The sequence below is a fragment of the Varroa destructor genome, unplaced genomic scaffold, assembly GCF_002443255.2.
Source record: "Varroa destructor unplaced genomic scaffold, Vdes_3.0 BEIS01000004.1, whole genome shotgun sequence".
Lineage (NCBI taxonomy): Eukaryota > Metazoa > Arthropoda > Arachnida > Mesostigmata > Varroidae > Varroa > Varroa destructor.
This window is the reverse complement of record NW_019211457.1, coordinates 12,680,311-12,701,873: the sequence shown is the minus strand read 5'-3', so window position 1 is coordinate 12,701,873 and position 21,563 is coordinate 12,680,311. Positions and strand designations below refer to the sequence as shown.

The 21,563-nt window shown below is 40.1% G+C and overlaps 1 protein-coding gene and 1 long non-coding RNA gene across 4 annotated transcripts; one reads left to right on the top strand and one right to left on the bottom strand.

The window, feature by feature from the left end:
* Nucleotides 1–492: 492 nt before the first annotated feature.
* On the bottom strand, nucleotides 493–13,516 carry LOC111250096 (uncharacterized). 3 transcript variants are annotated; one of them, XM_086989000.1, is made up of 3 exons: nucleotides 13,477–13,516; nucleotides 1,997–2,222; nucleotides 493–1,594 (listed from the first exon to the last, which is right to left on the bottom strand). In XM_086989000.1, the coding sequence occupies exons 1-3, from the start codon at nucleotides 13,499–13,501 to the stop codon at nucleotides 1,111–1,113; spliced, it is 735 nt and encodes a 244-aa protein (XP_086845126.1). In that variant the 5' UTR covers nucleotides 13,502–13,516; the 3' UTR covers nucleotides 493–1,110. The 3 variants fall into 3 exon arrangements, with proteins under 3 accessions (XP_086845126.1, XP_086845127.1, XP_022660517.1); XM_086989001.1 differs by lacking the exon at nucleotides 13,477–13,516 and adding an exon at nucleotides 11,573–12,026; XM_022804782.2 differs by lacking the exon at nucleotides 13,477–13,516 and adding an exon at nucleotides 3,322–4,975.
* Nucleotides 13,517–13,827: 311 nt separating this feature from the next.
* On the top strand, nucleotides 13,828–16,945 carry LOC111249209 (uncharacterized). Its single transcript, XR_015327658.1, has 4 exons — nucleotides 13,828–13,987; nucleotides 16,005–16,071; nucleotides 16,223–16,377; nucleotides 16,738–16,945. It is a non-coding gene; the product is annotated as an uncharacterized LOC111249209 (long non-coding RNA).
* Nucleotides 16,946–21,563: the final 4,618 nt, after the last annotated feature.

The window sequence follows — 21,563 nt, the reverse complement described above, 5'->3', positions numbered from 1 at the left end:
ACGAGGAAATCGAAATTTGGGGATGACTGGCTTCTCTGGTTATGATGGGCAGTCTTTTGTTGTCCATCGACTTCGTATTTAACGATCTGGTTTAGCATTAATTATACAGAACTAAACAAGGCAAACTGAACCTGCAGAAATCTCATTCTGCTTTTGAATCTCTATCCCAGATGAGTGAACAAAGGGCTATGATGCTTTATGCCCTCTTCAAGTGATAAAGGTGACCAATGCTTTTAAAGGAAGATAACAGTGTTAGTGCTTCCAGTTGTGACCTCTTTAGCACGGATTTCCAAGCAGTCACCTATAATAGCAGCATTTCTATTTTAGGTAAAAAAAAAAAAAAGGTATTTACGTTTTTGCGGTAGGTATTAATAAACTTTATCCCATTCTAAGTAATTCGATTCTACAAATAGCGTCGAGTAGATAATAATAGAGGCGTCACCTCTTCGATGCCAACTATTGTTTAGTAAGCGAAATAAGAACACAACGGGGCATTTTTAGTAAAAGATAAATGTGTTTTATTTAAATATGGATGATGATAAAAGGAAAAGAGATGATAGTAAAAAAGAATAATATGACCCTACTAGGTTGAGTGCTGGCCACAGATTCCATCACCATCAGTTCGTCAAAGTGCACAAGCGGAGACATGATCCAAAATGCGCAGACATAATATACAGCATATGACCTAAATAACTTGATAATCTTGTAAGAACTCTATGCTTATGGCGCAGCGAACTCGTGGTTTGAATTTTTTTACGCTAGTTCCATGTCCTCTTGGTGAAACGACCTTTTAGAAATCTAAAAAAGTCAAGCTAAGCTGGGTGAAGTTGGACAGATCGCACGAATTACTGTGATCTAGATATCAGTCTCTCAATCAGATCTGGTGCATTGAGTGTCAGTCCTAACAAGCAGGATTCACCAGTGACCCGCGTACCTCAGTATGGAAGGGGTTTATACACCTAGTTAATAACACACTTTGTATGAATCCCTTACATCTGTCAAAACACCCTTCTATGCCATCTGCACTATAAGTAGTGCTTTTCTATAGAAATTATGCGAACGTGCATGCCATCATGTTTGCCCTGGGTCTCACCTTGCAGGGCCTGCCATCTAACCATCAATTGTGTTGCTAGCAGAAGACGGCGGTGAAGACAGAGTACTTGCAATAGAGACCATCAGCACTGGTTCGTCCGATGCTATTGACGTGAAAGCCGTATTTGAACTTGTGGTGAAGCCCGCTACGGCACTTTCCGTGGAGCCCGATGACTCGCTTTCAGAACCGCTGCTAGTCTCCTTTACAAGATCAGAAGACCCGGTTTCATTTAGCACAGAGCCTTCGGCATTCTGAGTTGAAGCTGCTGCTGCTGCTGCTGCTGCTACAACTGTGGTGGTCGCGGGATCGACTTCGCTGGAGGTACTGGTATCAAAGGTATCTACTTCCATCTTCGTCGTTGAAAAAGGTGCTGGCTCAGAAAACATCCCAGATGACAGAGTCGAGTTATCGTTTCTTGCGGAACTAGATGCTTGCGATGTTTGCTTCGTTCCTGATAGCTGCTCGTTAGGAGATTCCGTTGTTATCGCGTTTGTAGACATGCTGGCAGATTTGCAAAGTGTGTTGCGAAAGGTTACTATAAGTTCGCCCTGCTTGCCCCAATAGGCGTCTATCTCATTATATAAGTTGGTTACAACATCTGCATGTATATGTGCTATCAACTCTAGCAGTTTCTAAAAGCCGTAAAGAGCCGTAGGGAATAATATTCCATGTTATTTGCTTCTCTCGTGGATTTGTTACAGTGTAGAATGGAAGCCTCTTGACAATATTTTAAATGAATTAAACATTACTTTGGGTTGCCTCCGGGGGCACGATATTTTAACGTAGGTTGCTCATACTATATAAGTTTCATTCGATTTCGACATACTACCGTTTGCATAATTAAGTCGATCGACTAAGCTTCCGATGCTACTACAAAATATAAAAAAGGGGTCAGGCACGTACTCAATTGAGGCCGAACCGGTGGCCGGATGTACAGTTGCCTGTGTTGTGGAATCATTGTCAGGTAGACTTGTCGGTGCTAAACCTGTATATAAATCAGCGCCAGTGGTGTTCCTAGGTGTCGGATTCACCATACGTGTACGATATGTACCCAGTATGATAAAGAGGATTAAAAGACTCATGGAACCAACCATTAAGCAGATGACCCACCGCCTACGAGCATTGGAACCTGAAATAAGGCATCCAAAAACAAATAAGAAACTGTATAAAAATTATCCTAATCTGTTAGGAAAAAAATCTTTACATCTTCACTAAATAACAGCAGATAAACAATACTGACGTGCAGCGAAACAGCTTACTAGGCTTTATTCTGATTTGTCCTAATTCTTCAGGTCATTGGGTAAAAAGCTTTCAACTTAAGGTTAGCACGCAGGCTACATACGAACATCACACAGAATTAATAGATTCGCTTCTGACAAAAGAGAGCAAATTGTTCTTGGACAAAGGCTCTTTAGGAAGGCCCTCTTAAATGTAGCTGGAACAGAAATAGTGTAAACTTCGTTTTTTCATCTTGTGGTTTTGAGTCACAGTATGCGGACCGGACAAATCAAGGGAGACGCTTGCGATTACGGTAGAAAAACTCAGAAAAGTTTATGTACAGCTGAAACAAAATCCGTAACGGCCTACCGTTAGGTGTATGTTTTTCTCTAGCGTAGATTACCATTACGCGAAGCTCATGCTTTTGTTAACAACGTGTAACATTGGCTTTTCACCAAAGGGGAACGAGAAGCAGTTGTTTCCAAGGCGCAACATCTGAAGCTCCCCAGGGCCGTATTATTGTCTAAACCAATTAGAATTTGTGTAATTCTAAACGGCTTTTGTGTCTGCTACGAAGTTTATTTCTCGCTTTCAAGTTAATTTGAGTATACCTTAGTGAAGAAGTCACTTACCGTTAGATTTGCTTTAACTCCATATATACATAGCATGACCCAATAAAGTCTCCGTTTTCTAGTGACCCTAAGTATTGCGTTAGATTTTGTGTCGGTTACTGCGATGTTTCAGAGAATACGATTCAGAAATTTGCTAAAGCTGAAACGAGATAGAGTGCGTTCCTTGAGTGATTTTAACGTTTGCTCAGAAATTATTATCATAATAGTCACATTGTATTATAGCAAGCTCATTAGGCGAAGCTCAATCTGGTTTAAAAGCCGGGATTGAAGCAACACTATTTTAAATTATCGTTTATATAATCGTTCATCGAGTGAATATTTAGCAGATAACATCGACAATAGTAATAAGAAGAAAAAAAATAGACTACGATATATTACATTTTGTAAGGGTCTCGCACGCTTTGCATGTAAGGCATTTTGACGGGCCGACGCGGATTTGCCATGCATTTGGAGGGACGCTTCCAACCGGCTGTTGAGTCCTTGAGCGGTTACTAAAATTCGCTGCTTTTTCTCCAACCGTTATCGACATACTTACAACGTTTGACGAACGCTTGACTTTGAGCTCTGATCAGATCCTCAATTTTTTTTTGTTTAACTATTTTTTCAAATAGAGCTTTACTATAGCAGATTAAAAAAAAACGCGCGTCATTCACTTGTGTATTGGAACGTTACCGTTGTTCGGCTAACGCTAGCACACAATGTTTCACTCCGGTGATATTTACGATCTACCGCCTAGACCACTATTTCGATACAGCTATACAGCGATCTTCATTGTACCGGTAAATCCCGCCAGGACACACTAATTGACTCGTGCCTTGCTTAGATCAGTCCTTGCTGATATTGCTGGTCACTATTACAATAGCACTTAGATAGGTGGTGTTGAACTGCTCCGCATTGGGACCTCTCTACCAAATTGAAGCTAATGTAGGCTGGCCTTCTCCGACTTGTCAACTGCAATGCCTCTTATAACTTCCCTCGTGCAGCACGACGGCTACTAAAATCTTAACTCATAACTGAAGCTCACAGAATAAGCTCAGTGTAATGCAGTGAATTATGTTGGGGAACTTTTTCTAGTGGAAACACTCTAATATTAGAGCAATCCCCTCTAAGGATAGCTGGAATAAACAAAGTTTCAATGTCTTATAGATATTCTGTGTGGTCTAGTTGGTTCAATACCACTTCTCTTGTGACAAAAAAACGAACTTTCACGACAAGTTTCGGCGCACAGCTTGCTGACGCGTCTACTCTGTTTTACCGAAAAACACTTGTAGCGTACAGGCCTAGAGAAAATCGTACGTTTTCCCTTTCCCTGTACAGAAGGGAAAGGGACTCGCGAAAGGGTCATCATTTGAGAAAGGCTAGCGGGAGAGGGGAGACAATATGCGCTCCAAAGAAGTGTACATCGTTCGAGTTGTATGTAAACGTTGGAATGTAGAATCTGGAGAGAGTTATGTCGAATGTATGTGAAACTTTCATCGTGACAGAAGCTCTGCGCGCAATATCACAGATGCAACCCAGCAGTGACCGAAATGTTGAACGTGTGTGTAGGTTATACGTTAAGGTAGCGACACCCTAGGGGGGTGGATGACGGAGCATGTACCCAAACTGAACACTCACGACGGAACGAAAGTACAGCCATCATCTCTCTTTCCCTCTACTTCTCTGCGCCCCTCGCCCAGTGCTCATCCTCGTTCGCAATAGAACTGCCCACGCAATAGACGTAGCATGAAATCGTATAGAGCTGAGTACAACTAGGTCGGGCGACATACACAGTTCAAACGCTGTTTCCTAGATCATACCAAGACTGATTTACATACATTTTTAAAACGGGACATCCTCCTTGTTCCTGATTTTTCTATTGATTTATTACGCGTACATGAGCGCACACATCAATCCTTAATTGACGTCAACGTTACAAACTAGCCCGACATAATTGTCCTAGTGAGCTTTAATGGCTCTGCGCTCTCCTTATAGGAACCATGTGTTCGTGCTAATTTTGCCTTTTAAAATAATCGTACTTAACTAAATATGCACTGGTACCATCTGGTAGCGCCATAATCTATACAGCTTCTCTGCTTGCTAGTTTTTGCGTTCCTTCATTAAATGCCATTAAGGGAATTCTACAGAGATAGAAATGGATGATATTTGGATCGTGCAAGATCCAAGCTATCCAGCGGATGCATGAAAATTTCCCGTCCAAATTGTTTCGAATAGCCGCCATCTAGCTTGTCTGGCATTGTCACGGTGCAAGTCGGAACTTCTCTGTTCATTAGTTCTGATCGACTGGATTTTTTCTGTGGATTGTTGTAATCTTATTAGTTATTGACGGAAGAAGTACGAATCAATCGTTTTACTAACCAGCAGCAACTCATAATGCACGATGTCATCAACGATATCACATAGCATTACCTTCGTTAACTTTGGCACAGATTGTGGGGAGGATTTGTTATTTTTTTTTTTATCTACACATTATAATCGATTGCTGTCGGAGCGGCTCAGTTTCGTTTCGTATCTAAAGGATTTTATCGATGAAAATACGATCGAGTCCGTGTCAATTCCATTTCCGCCAATTCGCCAGCCGGATGGCTAACTTCTTAGCAATATCATAAGTACTCACGAGTGGGGCTCGCCAACGTTTTCCGTAATTCGTCGACCACTACGAGGAGCATCTTCCACATCGAAGTTTCGATAACCATTCGAAAGCCATGGAACCATTTTTGGGGCGCTTCTTTTGAATGTGTATTTTCATGGTAACAAAATGGTGAGATAGATATAGCGACATGCTTTCACTCATCTTCAAGTCATAAGCAATAGCACTGCTACTACGTTCAAATCTCAGCTCAGATCACCGTCAAGCCGACACGACTCGTATTATCTGAGATATTTTGAAAGCTATTTAGGTAAAAAACGGTTAGGTTATTAGGGAACGCGATTATTATGACAACGATGGACATCAGCTGATTCTGGTTTCATATAGATGTATACGAATTGGATTGAAATCTTACAATAGACATAGATTAATGTTGTTCCCACAGTAAAGGTGGCAAAGAGCTGCGGCGGCCTATCTTGTAGATGCGAACCTCACAGACCGGCCTGCTCAGTCGACACCTATATGAAGTCTACGGATTATTACAGCTGAACCGCTCAGGGACCTGTGCGAAACAAAACGTGCATGCGTCTCTTGCTAACGATTCATTAATTATACAAAATAGCAACGACTAAGTTCCAACAATGGGCCCTTAAAAAGAAACAACACGATAATCTGTTCGTCTGTATCAAATTCAGGGTCATTGAGATGATCGATAGTTTCTAATTCCGTCAATATTAGGCATCCGGCATACGGAATCAGGTTCTAAATGGTCCACAATCGCCGTTATTTTAATTTAAATAAACCTAGTTGGTGACCACATGAGTGCCCACTAACTATGAAAGACCCGTATGCATAGTAACTGGCAAGTGTAGGTACACCTGCCAGCAAACTGGGAACCATACCGCAATGTAAAGGGGTGCCTGCCATTTCGAGCTGGTTACAAGCGATCAATAGGAAAAGAGTTGCATTTGATTTCGTCGTGGCATTTTAAGTCAGAATAACCCCCTAAACGGAGTTCTAGGCACATTCAAATCTAGCTATAGCGATAGGTACTCTATGTACATTAGCGTACATATCCAGCTATTATAGCCTTACCGTGAGTGGTTGTGCTTGATAGAATGCAGATATATATATATGGGACAGCCATTGCAGCTTGTATAAATATGCAGTTCGTAATTAGATACGGTCAGAGACATTTACCGAGTTAGTAAGTTTTTGTTAACGTCTATTTCGAATGTTCGTTGTTTCCGGATAGTGTTTTATGGCAACAATCATCGTTCGTGGCAAGCAAGCAACTTGATTGAATATCAGCTTTCCCACTTGTGTGTTTCAGCGTTGAGCCAGTTGGTCTTGACCTAATGGCCCGGTGTAACCCGCGACTTCATTGAACTAATGCGGTAGAGCTATGACTACGACGGCTTCTTTTCTCATTCGTTTCACTAGCAGAAGCTGTCCAAAGCGCCCACACCCAGGCTGTGTTCCGAGTCCAGGCGCGCGATACGCTAAACGTCAGCTAAGTCGTTGATGCCGGAGGCGACGGCGACGGCGGCGAGCACAATATGGTGTTCGTCAGAGTTGGAGCAATTCTAGCAAAGCAGACCATTTCGGCGGTAGGCATGCTTTATGTGGTCGCCCCCTGAAGCGTTTTTTTCTCGCTCGCTAGCAGCTACTTCACGAAGGGGGAGTAGAGTGTATTAGTCGAGCATGGTGACGGCATCCAGTTCGCAGTGAATATTTTCAGGATTGAATTAGACAGAACGCTTTTCAAGTTGATTAAATCTAATAATTAGAAGAGCTATCAAATTCGAAAGTTACATTGCATCAATATAACACATTAAAAAACGTGTTTTAAGACAACTTCCTTAATGAATCAATTATTATTGTTTATTAGGGCAAAAATCTATTAAACAATGTTTATACGAGGAAGCGTGAATGCATAGGAATAAAGCCCCGTGTGGCTTTTTACGTTTGAACACCTTTGTACAACGGAGTGTACTCTATGTTAATACGAAATGCTAATGTGTCGTATCCAAGTAAAAAAAACGCGACTTAAGAATTGATTTAGTAATGTAGAATTCGACGTATTCTGTTTGCCTTAAGGCTTTCTGCCTTTTTTTTGTGCCAATGGTACGTACCTGGCGAGCGAAATGATCGGCTAAATTTCTCGCTATCAAATGGGTAAATCTCACTCTAAAATGTATTGACTCTAGTTCAGCACAAATGAAAATCCATGTCCATTACCCCTACGACAACTACTATTATATATATACATATATATATATATATACATTATATTTTTTCTAATTCAGGCGTTAGATGTCGATCCCGTCACGGCCCATTCATTGTTCAGAACCATGTCCAGCGCTACCACCGCATCCTCTAGACGGACCGCTTTCGACAACATGCAACCCATATATTGTCTTGCGTATACACGATTCGTAGAGCATTTGTATGCTAGGACTGTCTGATTTACGTAGGAATCAGTTTGATTTACGTAAAAAGTCATATTGATTACATAGGTAGTAGACCTGTATCAGGCTTTAAGAACTTTAATTATCGAGGGACACAACCATTCGAGGATAACGCATGGGTGATCATTAACAACACGTCCTAACATTTGTCTACTTATCCTCACGAAGGCTTCTTGGCTCCAAAGTACGGCAATTACGATATGTTCAGAAATGACACAACTCCACGAGAGGCTTCGGGTTGAGTTTATTTTCTTTGTACTACTGTGGAAACAGATTCAGATTGTGGCGTTTACTTCAGAAAGAAAGGGAAATAGATAATTAAAAAATGGGTTTCAGAGAACGTCTGACTTTGCTCTAGGTAGCAGCAAAAGTAGGAAAAAAATCAAGATCAAAGTCGCTTATCTTAACTATAAGCATGTGAGAAAACAAACGAAGCGCAGTACAGAAATAAGACAGTCAATTAACAAAAAGCATATGTATACATAGAATGGCCCAAAGGGCTCGTAGCAGTTTGAAAAAAGAGTGAGCCAACGACTCGAGCTGCCCAAAGATCTCCCCATCTCCAAATTATAGTGGCCGAACACAAATACTCGCCTCTCTTGGATCCTTCCAGCGCGCAGCGTAACACTATAAGATGTAAGCGATTGTAAACCTATATATATATATATATATATATATATATATATATATATATATATATATATTATTAGTGAAAATGAATCTGAGTTTACTTCGTGGTAGTATATTAGGTATCTCGAGAGGATTCGAATGACTTTTAAATCGCCTAAAGCACACATACATTCATTGTCTTTACATAACTATTTACAATTGCTGTTATTTCACTGAACATGTGCTTGTTAAGGCCAGTATACTAATCGGGAGATTCAACCTTCCGATCCCGTCGACGGGAAAAGACTCAATCATCTAAGCCTAAAATCGTAGCTTAAAGCTTATTCAAATTTTCCGTCATTTTAAGTAGCCCCGAATAAACCCATATTCATAAAAATACTTGCTTAACATTGATGACTGAGTGAAGTAAATAAAACAGACTTAACATGGAGTAGATACTCGAGTCAGCAAATAAGTGGTGGCCACGGCCAGCAACGAATCCAGAAAGGAACTGGTTCAACATCAGACACAGGTTCTGAGTTTTGCTTTATTCTGTTTTGAATCTTGCACTGGTACAACGAAATAGTGCGGGCTATATATATATATATTAGTAATTTCTGCGGTCTCTAGTGAAGGGTTACAGGTTTGTTTCTGCTAAGTGATCTCTATTAATTGAGTGGATTGTTTGGTTTTGATTTGACTGAGTGGTCTATTCGGAGAACATATTGGCCTTTGCCAAACGCGACTAAACGGGGGGGGGGGGGGGGTGTATGCGCAAAAAGCTACATTTTCTGTTCTCCGCACATAAATAGGCATCCGAAGAAGTAGAAGTATCGCTGGCACTTCAATACTAATCATTTCATAGCTTCATTGATGCATAAAGTCTTCAGCACCTCGTTAACACTTGAATAATTTTGGCTAGTTTTATTTACTTGCCAAGTTGTTGCGTTCGAGTCCTAAGGTCGTAGTATCTGTTCATGCCGTAGACGCCTTCCAACACGCAATTACGTCGTCATTTTCGTATATGCGTTTCGATGGAGACGTTTGTTTGTTTCCCTTCTTACCAGTTTGCTACCGTTATTATCGAACTCGTGCCATGTTCGGCCGCTAGAGATTTCGTCTCGGATGACACGAACGGACGTGAATGACGAACACTTCCGCACACTTGACGTAAAATATTTTTACGGTACGATATGCTTCCTTGTTACAATGAGACGTTTTGCGTAATAGGTAAATTAGAGTATAAAAATTAATAATCTGCTTCATTTGCTTGGACGACTGAGTCTCTAAGGTTAAAATTAAGCACGTAGGAAGATAAAAAGATTTCTCTTTGTTTATAAAAAAGATAAGGGCGTATTTGAAGCCAATCGTCTTCCGTCACGAATTAGAGTCACTTGGTAACAAGTTCCCTGATAAAGAAGCTTCAAATAGCAGTTGTATTTTCTTAATCTAGTTTCTTTTTTCTTTAATTATTAATATTCTACTAATACCGTTTAGCCGCTACGTGGTCATTACTTGAGCGACCTTGTATTTTTGACTGCACTACCGTTTCACACTGTAGAGAAGGACAAGTAGCTGCCGAAAAAAAAGTACGTATTTTTGACCCTGTCGTCTGTTAAGGAGCACTTTATGAGTACACTACAACACTGTATATATTCAAATAGGTAAAATCTAGGCCGTTTTTGACGTTAACGCCACGTTATGGGTACTGTTTTAGTCCCTAACTTGGAAACGATTTGTGAAGTGGACTACTGAATTATGGTGAGAAATTTTTTTGTGACTTATGTGCATTCCCGATATTTGGTTAGAACAAGTGTCAAGTTTATACACATAGACTACATAGCAAAATACGACTATTTCTGGCATAATTGCGTATTACACTTGAACGGTATAATAAGTCCAAGAAAAGCAATCTATTCGATATTGAAGACAATGACTAGGTAACCAAAGAGGTATCGTCTGTAGTCACTACCACGATTTCAGGCGATAGATTAGAGATCGTTATTTCAGACTTCGCCTACGACCCACCACTGGGCGGCCTGCGAGAGTCTAGGAAGTGACTAATACATTTTGCCTATACTCAATAATATTTTGTGCAGCACTTAGCTTTCCGTCTGCATACACGTTTAGCACCACAATGTAGCTGACTATAGGCTAGGTGTTTAAAAAATATCAAGACAATGTACATTTTCTAGCAACTAGCGCTGTGTGTTAGTCTGCCAATGAAGTAATAATCTTCCTCAAGTATTAAGAATGACGTTGAGGGCAATGATTCACACAAAAATGACTCAATTGTTTTGCACACAGCGTCAGGTTTGTACGCATAAAATAGGACTCGGAAAGTAGTCCACAGGCCATACGGCAAAAGACACTGTATCAGTGACAGCTAGACGTATCCAAACCTGCGTTTGCAAACACTAAAATTTAGATCCGATTTATAGGGGAACAACAGACGCAAAACTAGAGGGCCACAAATAACAGTTCGAAAACCGATTTAAAACTTTTCACACATAGGAGCATTGATATTCGGCCCTTTACAACGTAAACGTCAACAATCGTCCCGCTTCACAGTGATTGAAAGCCGATTCTTATCGATCGGACCTCGAGTTTGGATGTCTATTGACAAACCATCCCGTACAAGTATGCGCCAACTCTATTCGTCCAATAGAAATTAGTTCATCAAGTGAAGCGTATTCGATGACGTTTCGTACAACAGCCATCTGCAGATAGACCCCCAACTGTGAAAGACATATTTCCAACTATAAAATATTCTTTGATCGATAACATGACGGCATTTACTTGTACAGCGCCACGGAACCCTAACCCGATTCACGGTGTCAAGCGAAGGGCTACGCCGACTCAAAGTTTGTAACCGTATTTGGAAAAAGAACGGTCATCAAATAACTATTCTCCTTGCACATATCACAGTTATATATGAGGTACAGCGCGAGAAACCCACCTGGACAATAAAACAACAAAATGTTGTTAGGTCGACCCTTTTAATATGTCGACAAACGTGTCTGCCTCACATGTCCTTAGTGCACGCAATGATCACAACGTCCCTCCAACATATTCCAGGACAAATATGGACCACGTAAAGGCTAAGCCGAGACCGGATAACTTCCCTATCGACGGGGAACGATGCAGTCTCCCGGGTGTTTGTACACGTGTAAACTACTGCTTTTTTCAGGATGTTGCATTTTAACAATAGTTCATATAAGTATTAACTCCGTTGTTAGATCACTTCGTGCACCGATAGAATGCAACTCGCTACGGTTAAGCATGTCGATACGTTTAACCATCTGGAACCAGCGTCTTTTTGGACCTCGTGTAAGAAGCATCGTTCAACCCCCGGCGTCACTGCTTCTAGAAATGGTGTTTGTTTTTTGGAAAGGTCGTCGACATAATAGGTCTGCCCTGTGCCTTTCTAAGAGCCATGATGATCCCTAGCGCCACGACAAGGGCTTAGTTCGTGTAATCTAAAGCCGTTTGTTTTACTCGCTTAGAAGCAAGCTGGCAGAGTTGCGTTGTGATAGCATGAGCAGTAACCTTTAACCTATCTAGTGTTGACTTAGGTTCACGTGAGAGAATGATCGTTAATACTATGCTGGAATCCATTTGGTTATTTAATATTTCGAGAGCAGCCAGCCACTAGCTGTGAAAATCGATCATGCGTCCAATGGCAAGCGACAAACTAGACGTACTGTTTGATATAGTACTATAAGCTTCAATAAAATTGTCGCTAAATGCTGAACGATGGATTTAGCATCAAAATCCTATGGCGTGTCGTGAACGGCTCAATTTCAACAGGTGGCATTGCTTGTTGACGCACGAAGCCTATGCCTCGTAACTATTATCACGGCTATGGTTACAACTAAGCAGGATAGATCGCGGTGTATCAAAAAACATTATTTTACTATTATAACACATTCGGCCTCCATTGCCCCGTATAAATCAGCTAACTACTATTTCAACACTATTATCAGCTATACTCTATAGAAAAAAATCTCAACTCAGCTCAGGAGCCTATTCGATAGGGGTTTGCTCTGTCCACTATGGATACAACGGGCGTATGAAGGACACCATATTTGTAGTAGCGGCTAGCACTGGTTGTCTGAATTTTTTACTCCGAAGAGATCTAACTGCTGGGCTCGAAAGCGTTTTACATACTTCTGAACTAGTCTTAATTAAGCTAATCAAGTTAATTGAAAACGATTATCTCTTGCTGCAGGACTCAGTGTCTACACTGGCTAGTGAATATAGATATATACACATATATATATATATATATATATATATATATATATAACGGCAATTTAAGATGTATTGCATAAGCCAATGTTCAAAGCAAAATCACCTAAAAATTTCGCTACAGGCGTGACTTGGAAGGTATTCAAACTCATTTTATTAACAACAAAGGTTGCATTTTACCCCTTCGCCAACACTGAAAATGTTTGCTGTTAACATGTTGACTATATCGCTTTGCCGATTATCATCATGGCACTTTTTGTACCTATCTAGTACGTTTTTGATTGTCACGTCTTTGCTACCGACAACAAATATCGGATGCGTGTGAGTCAAACAGCGAAGAGGCTTTTTGGTCCGGAGTGTGCTGTCGGCTCATCATCACGATATGTCTACGCATAATCATCCAAAGCCTTGACAGGAAACGCTGCAGGCAGCAGTTTGGAGATATACAGATCAGGATTAGTAGCACAAGCGCCATCAGAAACACGGAAAAGTCCGCTCTGAACGGAAATGTTACGCGAGATTTAAACAACAAACAAAAGCTGACCGAATTTTTTGCAAATGTATCAATCGACATAAGGGTGCGTGTTATGCCCGTCTGTCAATAATAGCTACCAGTGCCAACGTTGATCTCACGCATTGGGCCTTTCTGTTTCTCTTAGAGTCGTTGTAGGTGTCTTTCTTTCTTCTCATCGCAAAACGAATTAATCAACGGGTAAATCTCGAGCTTCCATTTTACCATTTAGTCTAGCTGTGTCTTTCTCTACGGGTGTACGAGCTCTTACCAAACTAAGAACTCAAGTTTCGCTTCTCCTCAAAACTAACGGCGGTAGCAGCACCATCTTTGTCGCTTAGAGTGCTGCCTAACGGATAGATCTGAAGAGATAGACAAAGAGTTTTTGCCCTCTCCTTTAACCGCCTTAATATCGCCCCCTCCTTAACTTTGCCGCCAGCTTACGTAAGCGTGCGAAATGATGGCAATGCCCCCTTGATCAACTAGTGGCGACGGCACAACTGCGTCTCTAGTGTTAGGATACATACATTGCAGTGATCGCTGCCTGAGTGTCCACGTTGAGTTGACTGAAAGTGTCATCGATCTTTTCGATCCTTTCCGCAAAGAGCCATCGTAAGAATCATCGTAAGAAAGCTTTCGTAGTGAGAATAGAGGTTTTTTTTTTAAAAGAAAAAAGCGTATTGGCCGAATGTAACGGTGGGTGACTTTGTCCCTGTCTTTGATCCGTTCCGGACACAAGAAAATGGCTACGTTCGGGGCGTGTTTCATTAAACGCCAGTGCGCCCGAATCAAAACACTGCATATAGATAATGCCCACTTCCTGCGTCTGTTCGTATGCATGTTATGCCCACCGTTCACTGTACCGTCGATAGCAAGTTTACGCAGACTATATGGATTTTCCATGCTGTAGAAAGTGTTTGAATTTATTGAACCCTCTCTGTTTTGAGTTTTACGTCCGGTATCGCTGGTAGGCATTCGATCGGATAGACAATTGGCTGGCTGGCAGCACGAAATGATGAACCGTATGTGTCTCTGCCATATGAGTTCGAAACTAGACCACAACGCGTCCTAAGATTAGCAGTCGAATACAGCGACTTGCAGGAACCATATACTCTATTTTCTTGCAAAGCATAGATCCTTTACAGAATCACGTTTATATTAGGGAGGGATCTTACGTGAGAGATACAAGTATAACTGTGCACTAATAATGCTTTGAAAATCACCAGTGTCTAAGTGCCAGCTACGCAACACTGAAGCGAGCTACTCTGGAACTGCTTTTGGCTTATAAAAGCGGTATGATTTTACGTTGGCAAGCAATTTTAAACTCCTGACAAACGACGTGATAGATAAAGCTCACGTGATGTATGTGAACGATCGCAGGCAGGCGATAAATTGGATTTCAACGAATCGAGCACATACACTTGACGCGAACATCTCCTAGCATTGATAGCACGCACTTGGTTCCAGCTGTCCGTCTTACGCGACAATTGGGGACACCTGTGGGTGTTCAAGTGACCATGACCGTTTTGAATGTTATCTAGTGAATATGTGTATTTTTGTGTGCGTAAAGTAGAAAGAGGAACAAGGAGCTGATTAGCAGACTATTTCGTCAAAAAAAAAATCAGCAGCGTACAATTGCTGGAGTGTCTCATGCTATCTAGCATCGAAGGTTGTTAGCAAGGCTGGCTCAAGAGCCGTCGACTTGCCAGCCAGATGCCGACTGAATGCTCGACTGAAACAAACCCGTTTTCATTCAGAAAGCAAGTCAAACACTGCTAAGAACTGGCACAGGTTTGCTTTTCAGACGAATCTCGTTTTGAAAGAGCGTTATGCTTTAAAACGTGTTGGCGAACGATTTTCCGAAAGCTGCCTCATGCCGCAAATCGTGCATTCATCAAAAATGGTGATGTAGTTGAAAAGGCACTGGGATGATATATTTCGCACAGGAAATACTAGGGGGACGGGAAAATCTGCGGTTATCGAGAGTAAGATGCTGATACAGATACGGGAATCATTTCCTAACGGTAACTTCATCTTGATGCACGATGGGGCGCCTTGTCACAGAGGTCAAGGTCACTCGCTTCCAACGACGCCTAGGTAGAGCCGTGGCTTGCTAATTTGCTAGACCTCCATCGCTGACACAGGTAAAAACTGCATCGGAAATACGCTTCGAAGAGTCACGACAGTTACCGCTACAAAGAGGCGGTCCACAACATACTGAGGTTCACAACTATACTTGTTTATAGACCATTGCACTAATACCAGTGTGAAGTAGAACTGTGCCATTTTCATGAGTTAAGAACCGTTTGAAGGTATTAAACTTTAATCTTGAGCCAACAGCCTTGAAGGCTGGAACAGGTTTGGAACAGTTAATACGATATTTGAGTCTATTTAACTAAGTACCGACTGCACTCACTTATTCAGTCTATATACGCCTGCCAAGGTCTATTCTACTGTTGAAGCTCATCGTCAGGTCATTGTGAACTTGTGTTTCAGATGTTTATTTAACGCCTCACTTAATTCCTCCAGAGAGTATTGTTATTATCCGGATTGTTTGTGACCAATTCAGACTTGTTCTTCTTCCTGATATTTCCAAAATAAGATTTATTCCTAAATTTGTGTTTTTCAGATGAAATCCATCTTTAGTTTTTTGGTGTTTTTCGTCACCATCGCAGGCGTTTATCCAGTCAGTAAAGGTAATAATCTTCAAGCCACCTGCACACATACTGCAAACGTTTTGATTTCCATTGCCATAAAATAGGTTAGGTACCTGGTTTACAAGCATGCATATATACGCAGCAATTGTTCAATTTTAGGCCTAACAAACTTTTACGCATGTGCTTGTAGAGTTGAACTTGACGTTTATTATGTGTCCGGACCAAAGGTACTGTCCAGATTATACGACTTGTTGTGTTATGACAAGTGGTATATATGGTTGCTGCCCGTACTCAAACGCGGTTTGTTGCTCGGACTACATTCATTGTTGCCCCGAGGGCTTTCAGGTAAACGAATGGCAAAAAAAGGTTCGCTGCATTTACGAGTAGTTAGTCCGTTGGGAATTGCGTTTCTATTTAACTGATGATCGGATTACGATTTTGGAACAGGGAAAATTTACGCTGTTTCACGTCAGTTGTGCTGTTTGTCTAACGATGGGGCCTAAATCTACAGCATGGCCTTTTAGCCTCAACAGCAGTACAAAGAGATAGCGGATGACATTGATCCATCTAGGCGGGAGTTTTAAAGCGACTGACCATGATTGTCCAAGCTCGTGCGTTATCTGGTTCCTATTAATACAATGGGAAATCTTATTCATTTGTTATGCCTAATATTCAGCTACGTTTAACTGTTGTTTGTGATTGAAGTGCGCGATCTCTAAGGGACAGTGCCAACGCAGTATATGGAGTCCACTCATAAGAAAAAAGACAGCGGCTCTTTCTTGAAAAACGCAGATCTGAGAGAATATCGTTTGAAGCGGGAGCGGTGGACGGTGGCGACGCGTCTAATTTCTTTATTCCACCTAAATAAAGTTTATATTTTATTACATCTTTTGATGAATGTGTACATTACAAACTTCTTTTGTTTTCTTTCTCACTTTGGCCCATGAATGAAGTCTTAGTAAATTTTGTGTTCTAAATATATTTTTTGAAGGTTGTATATATTTTTAAAAACAAAACTGTGTATGATACATTAACATGTTTCAGAGATCTTAAATAAGAGTTAAAATTAACCTTGTTTCACTTACGAGGGAGAGCATATTTGATTTAAAAGATAGAAAAGACAGAATCCCCTTAATATTAGGCCGCTAAATAAATTTGTACGCCTTCTTTTATTGCACAGTTAGTCTAAAAAAGATACATGGCAGAAAGAACAAGAATAAATTAGATTAAAAATAGACTCGAACTATTGATCATTGTACCCATTATGCGTTCAGTAAGTTACACGATCCTACGGAAGACGAATCAAAATTTATCTTTTTGAAGGGAATCTACCATGCTGTGTTTTTTTTTTCATTGTCTATTAATAACAATTCAGATGCTCCCTTGTATTTCCGAAAAAAAGCAATCTTTTATAAGAATTTAACTTCGGAGAATCCAAATTTTGATTAAAACCAGTAAAAAGATGAGGAAATTAAGAAAGAAAGAAAGAAAGCCTTTTGGGGATTGTCTTCGCTTTCTTTGTTCCACATACGTGTTACTATATTTGTATTTTTACAAAGAAAAGAAAAACAAAGTGAAAATCTCTGCTGATACTCTTCCAAAGGCAAACGTTTCAACTTTCAACAACAAAATGGTATTCCAACGTAAAGCTAGAATACCATTTTGTTTTACTTACTCTCTGTGCATCCCAATTCCATGGCACCCAAATAAACCTTGAACCTTTTGGAACACCGTTTACATTTATATAGTGAGAATTAGCATTTTCTGTCAAATATTACCACCCGTCGACCTTTAAAATAAATTATCGACTATAAGAAGCCTACGAAATTATCTATTCGTAATCCCAAAACAACTAAGCGTATTGTATTTTTGCTTTTTCTATCGTCATTATTTACGTAGTCGTACTATTCACAAGAATTATATATATTTTTATCCAACCTTGGTCGTGGTATCGCTGAATTTATTGTTTTAAGTATAAAGACCTATTTCCGAACTGGTCCTATTATTGATAATCGTAACAGAGGTCCACTCGTTACAAAACCTGTGCAAAAAAAGATAGCTAATATAGAACGGAAAACTTCCAGCTAATCAAGACGCAAAACAGTAATGTTATGGGTGTTTATTGTCAGGATAACTTTAGAATCGCTGCTTACTCTGTGGCACAATTGGCTGTCTGAACTAAGACGCAATGAAGGAAAGCTAACAGGAAGTGGAAACAAAGGACCAGTATTGAAGAAGTTATCAAAGGATATTTCCGGATGTGGACGCGTGTGGCCGGCAAACCATGTGAGGGCCATGTGATGTAATGTATGTGTATCTCTGTGTGCATTGAAAAGCGAAAATAAGTTATATACTGATAAACTTAGACCTAAAAGGGTACTTAATACGGCGATCGCACAACTTGTCAAAGCCTCAGAGAAAATTGGCGAGCTGCACTACAAACGTCTTTCATAGACACAGGATTGGATCTAAATAAGCTGTTCAAATATCAGTGAGCGAAGGCACGCGATAACATTCTGCAAAATAAGAAAGCTAAGGAGCAGTGACAATACGATGTTTTAGCAGACGAACATCGAACAGTAACTAGAAAGTAACTGATCGTTTACGATTAGCCATACGTGGGTGTGACTGCTTAAAGACCAGTAATACAGGGGTTGTGATATGACTTAGAAATAAGTTAATGTTTACTGCGATGTTGATAGTACCACAGTTCACCGGATATTCAAATTCGAAGATCGCCAGAATTCAAAGCGATTCAAAGACTTCAGTTGCTTGAAAAAATACCAAATATAACAACGGTAAACGAGAGATAACTACTGTTATTCAGCTGCTTTTATACGCCAGAGATAGCGTACGAGGCGCAGGACAACAAAACGGTTTGTATTTAGTCTGAAGGGAGTTAGACGCCGGATCGAGATAAGTGAGCCATGTATAATAGTATGCAGGAAGTGAAATTTTGTATTACGATAAAAAGTGCCCGAAAGCATTCCTGTAGATAAATATAAGAACGGAAAGTTGAAACTTTCTTCAAATAAATTCCAGGATTTTTCGGTTCAATGTAAACTAAAACGTCATTAATAACCGTTAAAGTTAAACTAAATAACGTATGGAAATACGCGCGTATTATGAAACCACGAACTAAAAAAGTATTGTTTATTTCTTTATTAATCAGACTTGTCGCATGATGCATGCCGTTGGCAGGATGGGGCCCGCCAAAAAAGATTTCAAAAATTACATACATAAAGCAGGTCTTTGTTTGGTGTGATTTAGAAGAGGCGAGAGAGCTGTAACGACTTCGTTTCTGTGATACATTAGTGAAGAGCATGCCTGCCTGCTAATCTAACGGACGCGTTCTGGTCTGGGTTCGAACCCAGGCACAGACAGACAGACGTCTTTTCATGCTGGAGGCCACCTAATCGTCTAATGGAATGCCCAACGGCGAACATAGAGACAGTTTAATTTAACAAGCATTTTTTTATTGTTTGATTAACTAGTTTATGGTCATGGAGCGTGACGGCAAATATGTACATAATAATTAATTAACTATGTGCGTGAGTAATAGGCGCTTTCTTTCGCTTTATACATGTATATATACGCACAATGTATACAGGCCAGTATGTACACGCATAGTGCTAATTGTTTGGAATCGGTGCAGGCTAGATAACTGGAACGTAGCTTTTTTAGTAATTTTTTTTTTGTAGAGATTTCGGCGTTACCATTTTATTACCAAATAGAAAGCATCCGCTTCAAATGAATTATAGATCTCAGCGGATATAGAGAGAAACTACCAGATTTTTGTTTAACGCTATGTTTCTTTTCATCGATTCTTGACTATTCAATCTGTTGCATCGGTATAAACCTACGATACCTGTGCGCCTATATACGAAGAAACGTGAAAGTCGTATTATTGGTTGCAATGGGTACGGCCGCTGTCAATTGGAACAAAGAACCAAACAAGCTTTCATACAAAAAATCTATACACATACAATACGTAAAAAGCTATAATTAAAACATTCTTCGCAAAGTGTTCATTAAAGTTACGTTAGCATTGTGCAGCCTGACATATTATACAGAGAGCGCAACGGTCTAAACCGACCATCTCGTTCGTTACTCGTCGGTTCTACTTAATAGTGGTATCCTTGACCTTTGAGCTTCATATACATACTAGCTTCAAAGCACTATGAAACATAAAAAATACGTCTGTATTGACTCAGATTTTATTAGCAGGGTATCACTTTCAATCTGTTGGCGCACATTCGCCTTTTCTTTCATTTTATTGACGTATTTAAGCGTGCATTCATCTACGTGCATGATTGAAGCTGCACGCATTACTATGTCAATGTGCTGCCTCGTACTGAAGCGTACCAACTGTACTCCTACCGTAAATTTAGAAATAGTAGAGTACATGTAACGAGGTAGACCGTGAAAATCCATCAATAAAGCGTGCACGATATACACTTGTGTCACTCAAAACGAGCTCCGTTTCTTGCGAGATAACCAGCCTTCCTAAGACGGCACGAAAAAGAGTTAAAAGGCTGACTATAGGCGATACACAGGTAAAGAAGGAATTTGCTCAATAACAAGCTTTCAGATATTTTTACAAGGCTTATAGACACCACGGAACCTGTGTCATGGTATACATTAAAACATAAAAAGAGCTAACGTCTGGTCACGATGCGTACAAGATTATGAGGTGAAAGCATTGTAAACTTACGAAAAAAGTAATTACGTCTTGGCCGTTTACAGGCAATGGAAAAAAAAGAAGAATCATTAGCGTTATCGCATTAGCGCCCACATAAAGTCCAGGGATTTAAGAAAATCAGAAATGGTTTCATTTGTAACTACATAATGCCTTTGTTCTCCCAGTTATGAGAAAAAATTGTACATTCGAACATTATTACTTATATATTAAGAATGTGTTTGGCAGGTACCTTCTAAACTAAATAAAAACTTCTAACTAAAATTAATTAATTCAGTACTAACGCCACATCAAATTTAAAAGGAGATAGTTTTCTCGTTACCGCTCAAACAGGAAGGTCGACTTTCTGTTTTATTTTAAACAAAATGCATGCATCGGTCTATAACACAGATAATATACAAAGCGCAACTTTTTGACTACGTTTATCTTTGTTATTATGTCCTATACGTGGTAGCTATATAATGATCATATGGATATATTAAAGACGAGGCCAAACAAACTGCAGCTTTACTAAAACTAGCAGACGCTACAACTCGGTATATACGTGATAAGTAACTAGAAGCATCATAGGTTAGAGTAATACAATGCTCATTCGTGTTACTTTGGGCAATAGATTACATCACGTATCTTTGCATTTGAACCTGGTATGCCCTTGTTTCAACTATCTGTGTTCCTAACCGAAATCCCTCCAAAATCGAAGAATCATAAATTAGTCATAATTTAACCCCTTATAGTGAGTTACTTCAAATGATCATGAACGTTTGTGCATATGTATTAAATGCGCGGAATAAAGAGATAAACACCATGCGTCTCGATGTTCACGTATGATGTT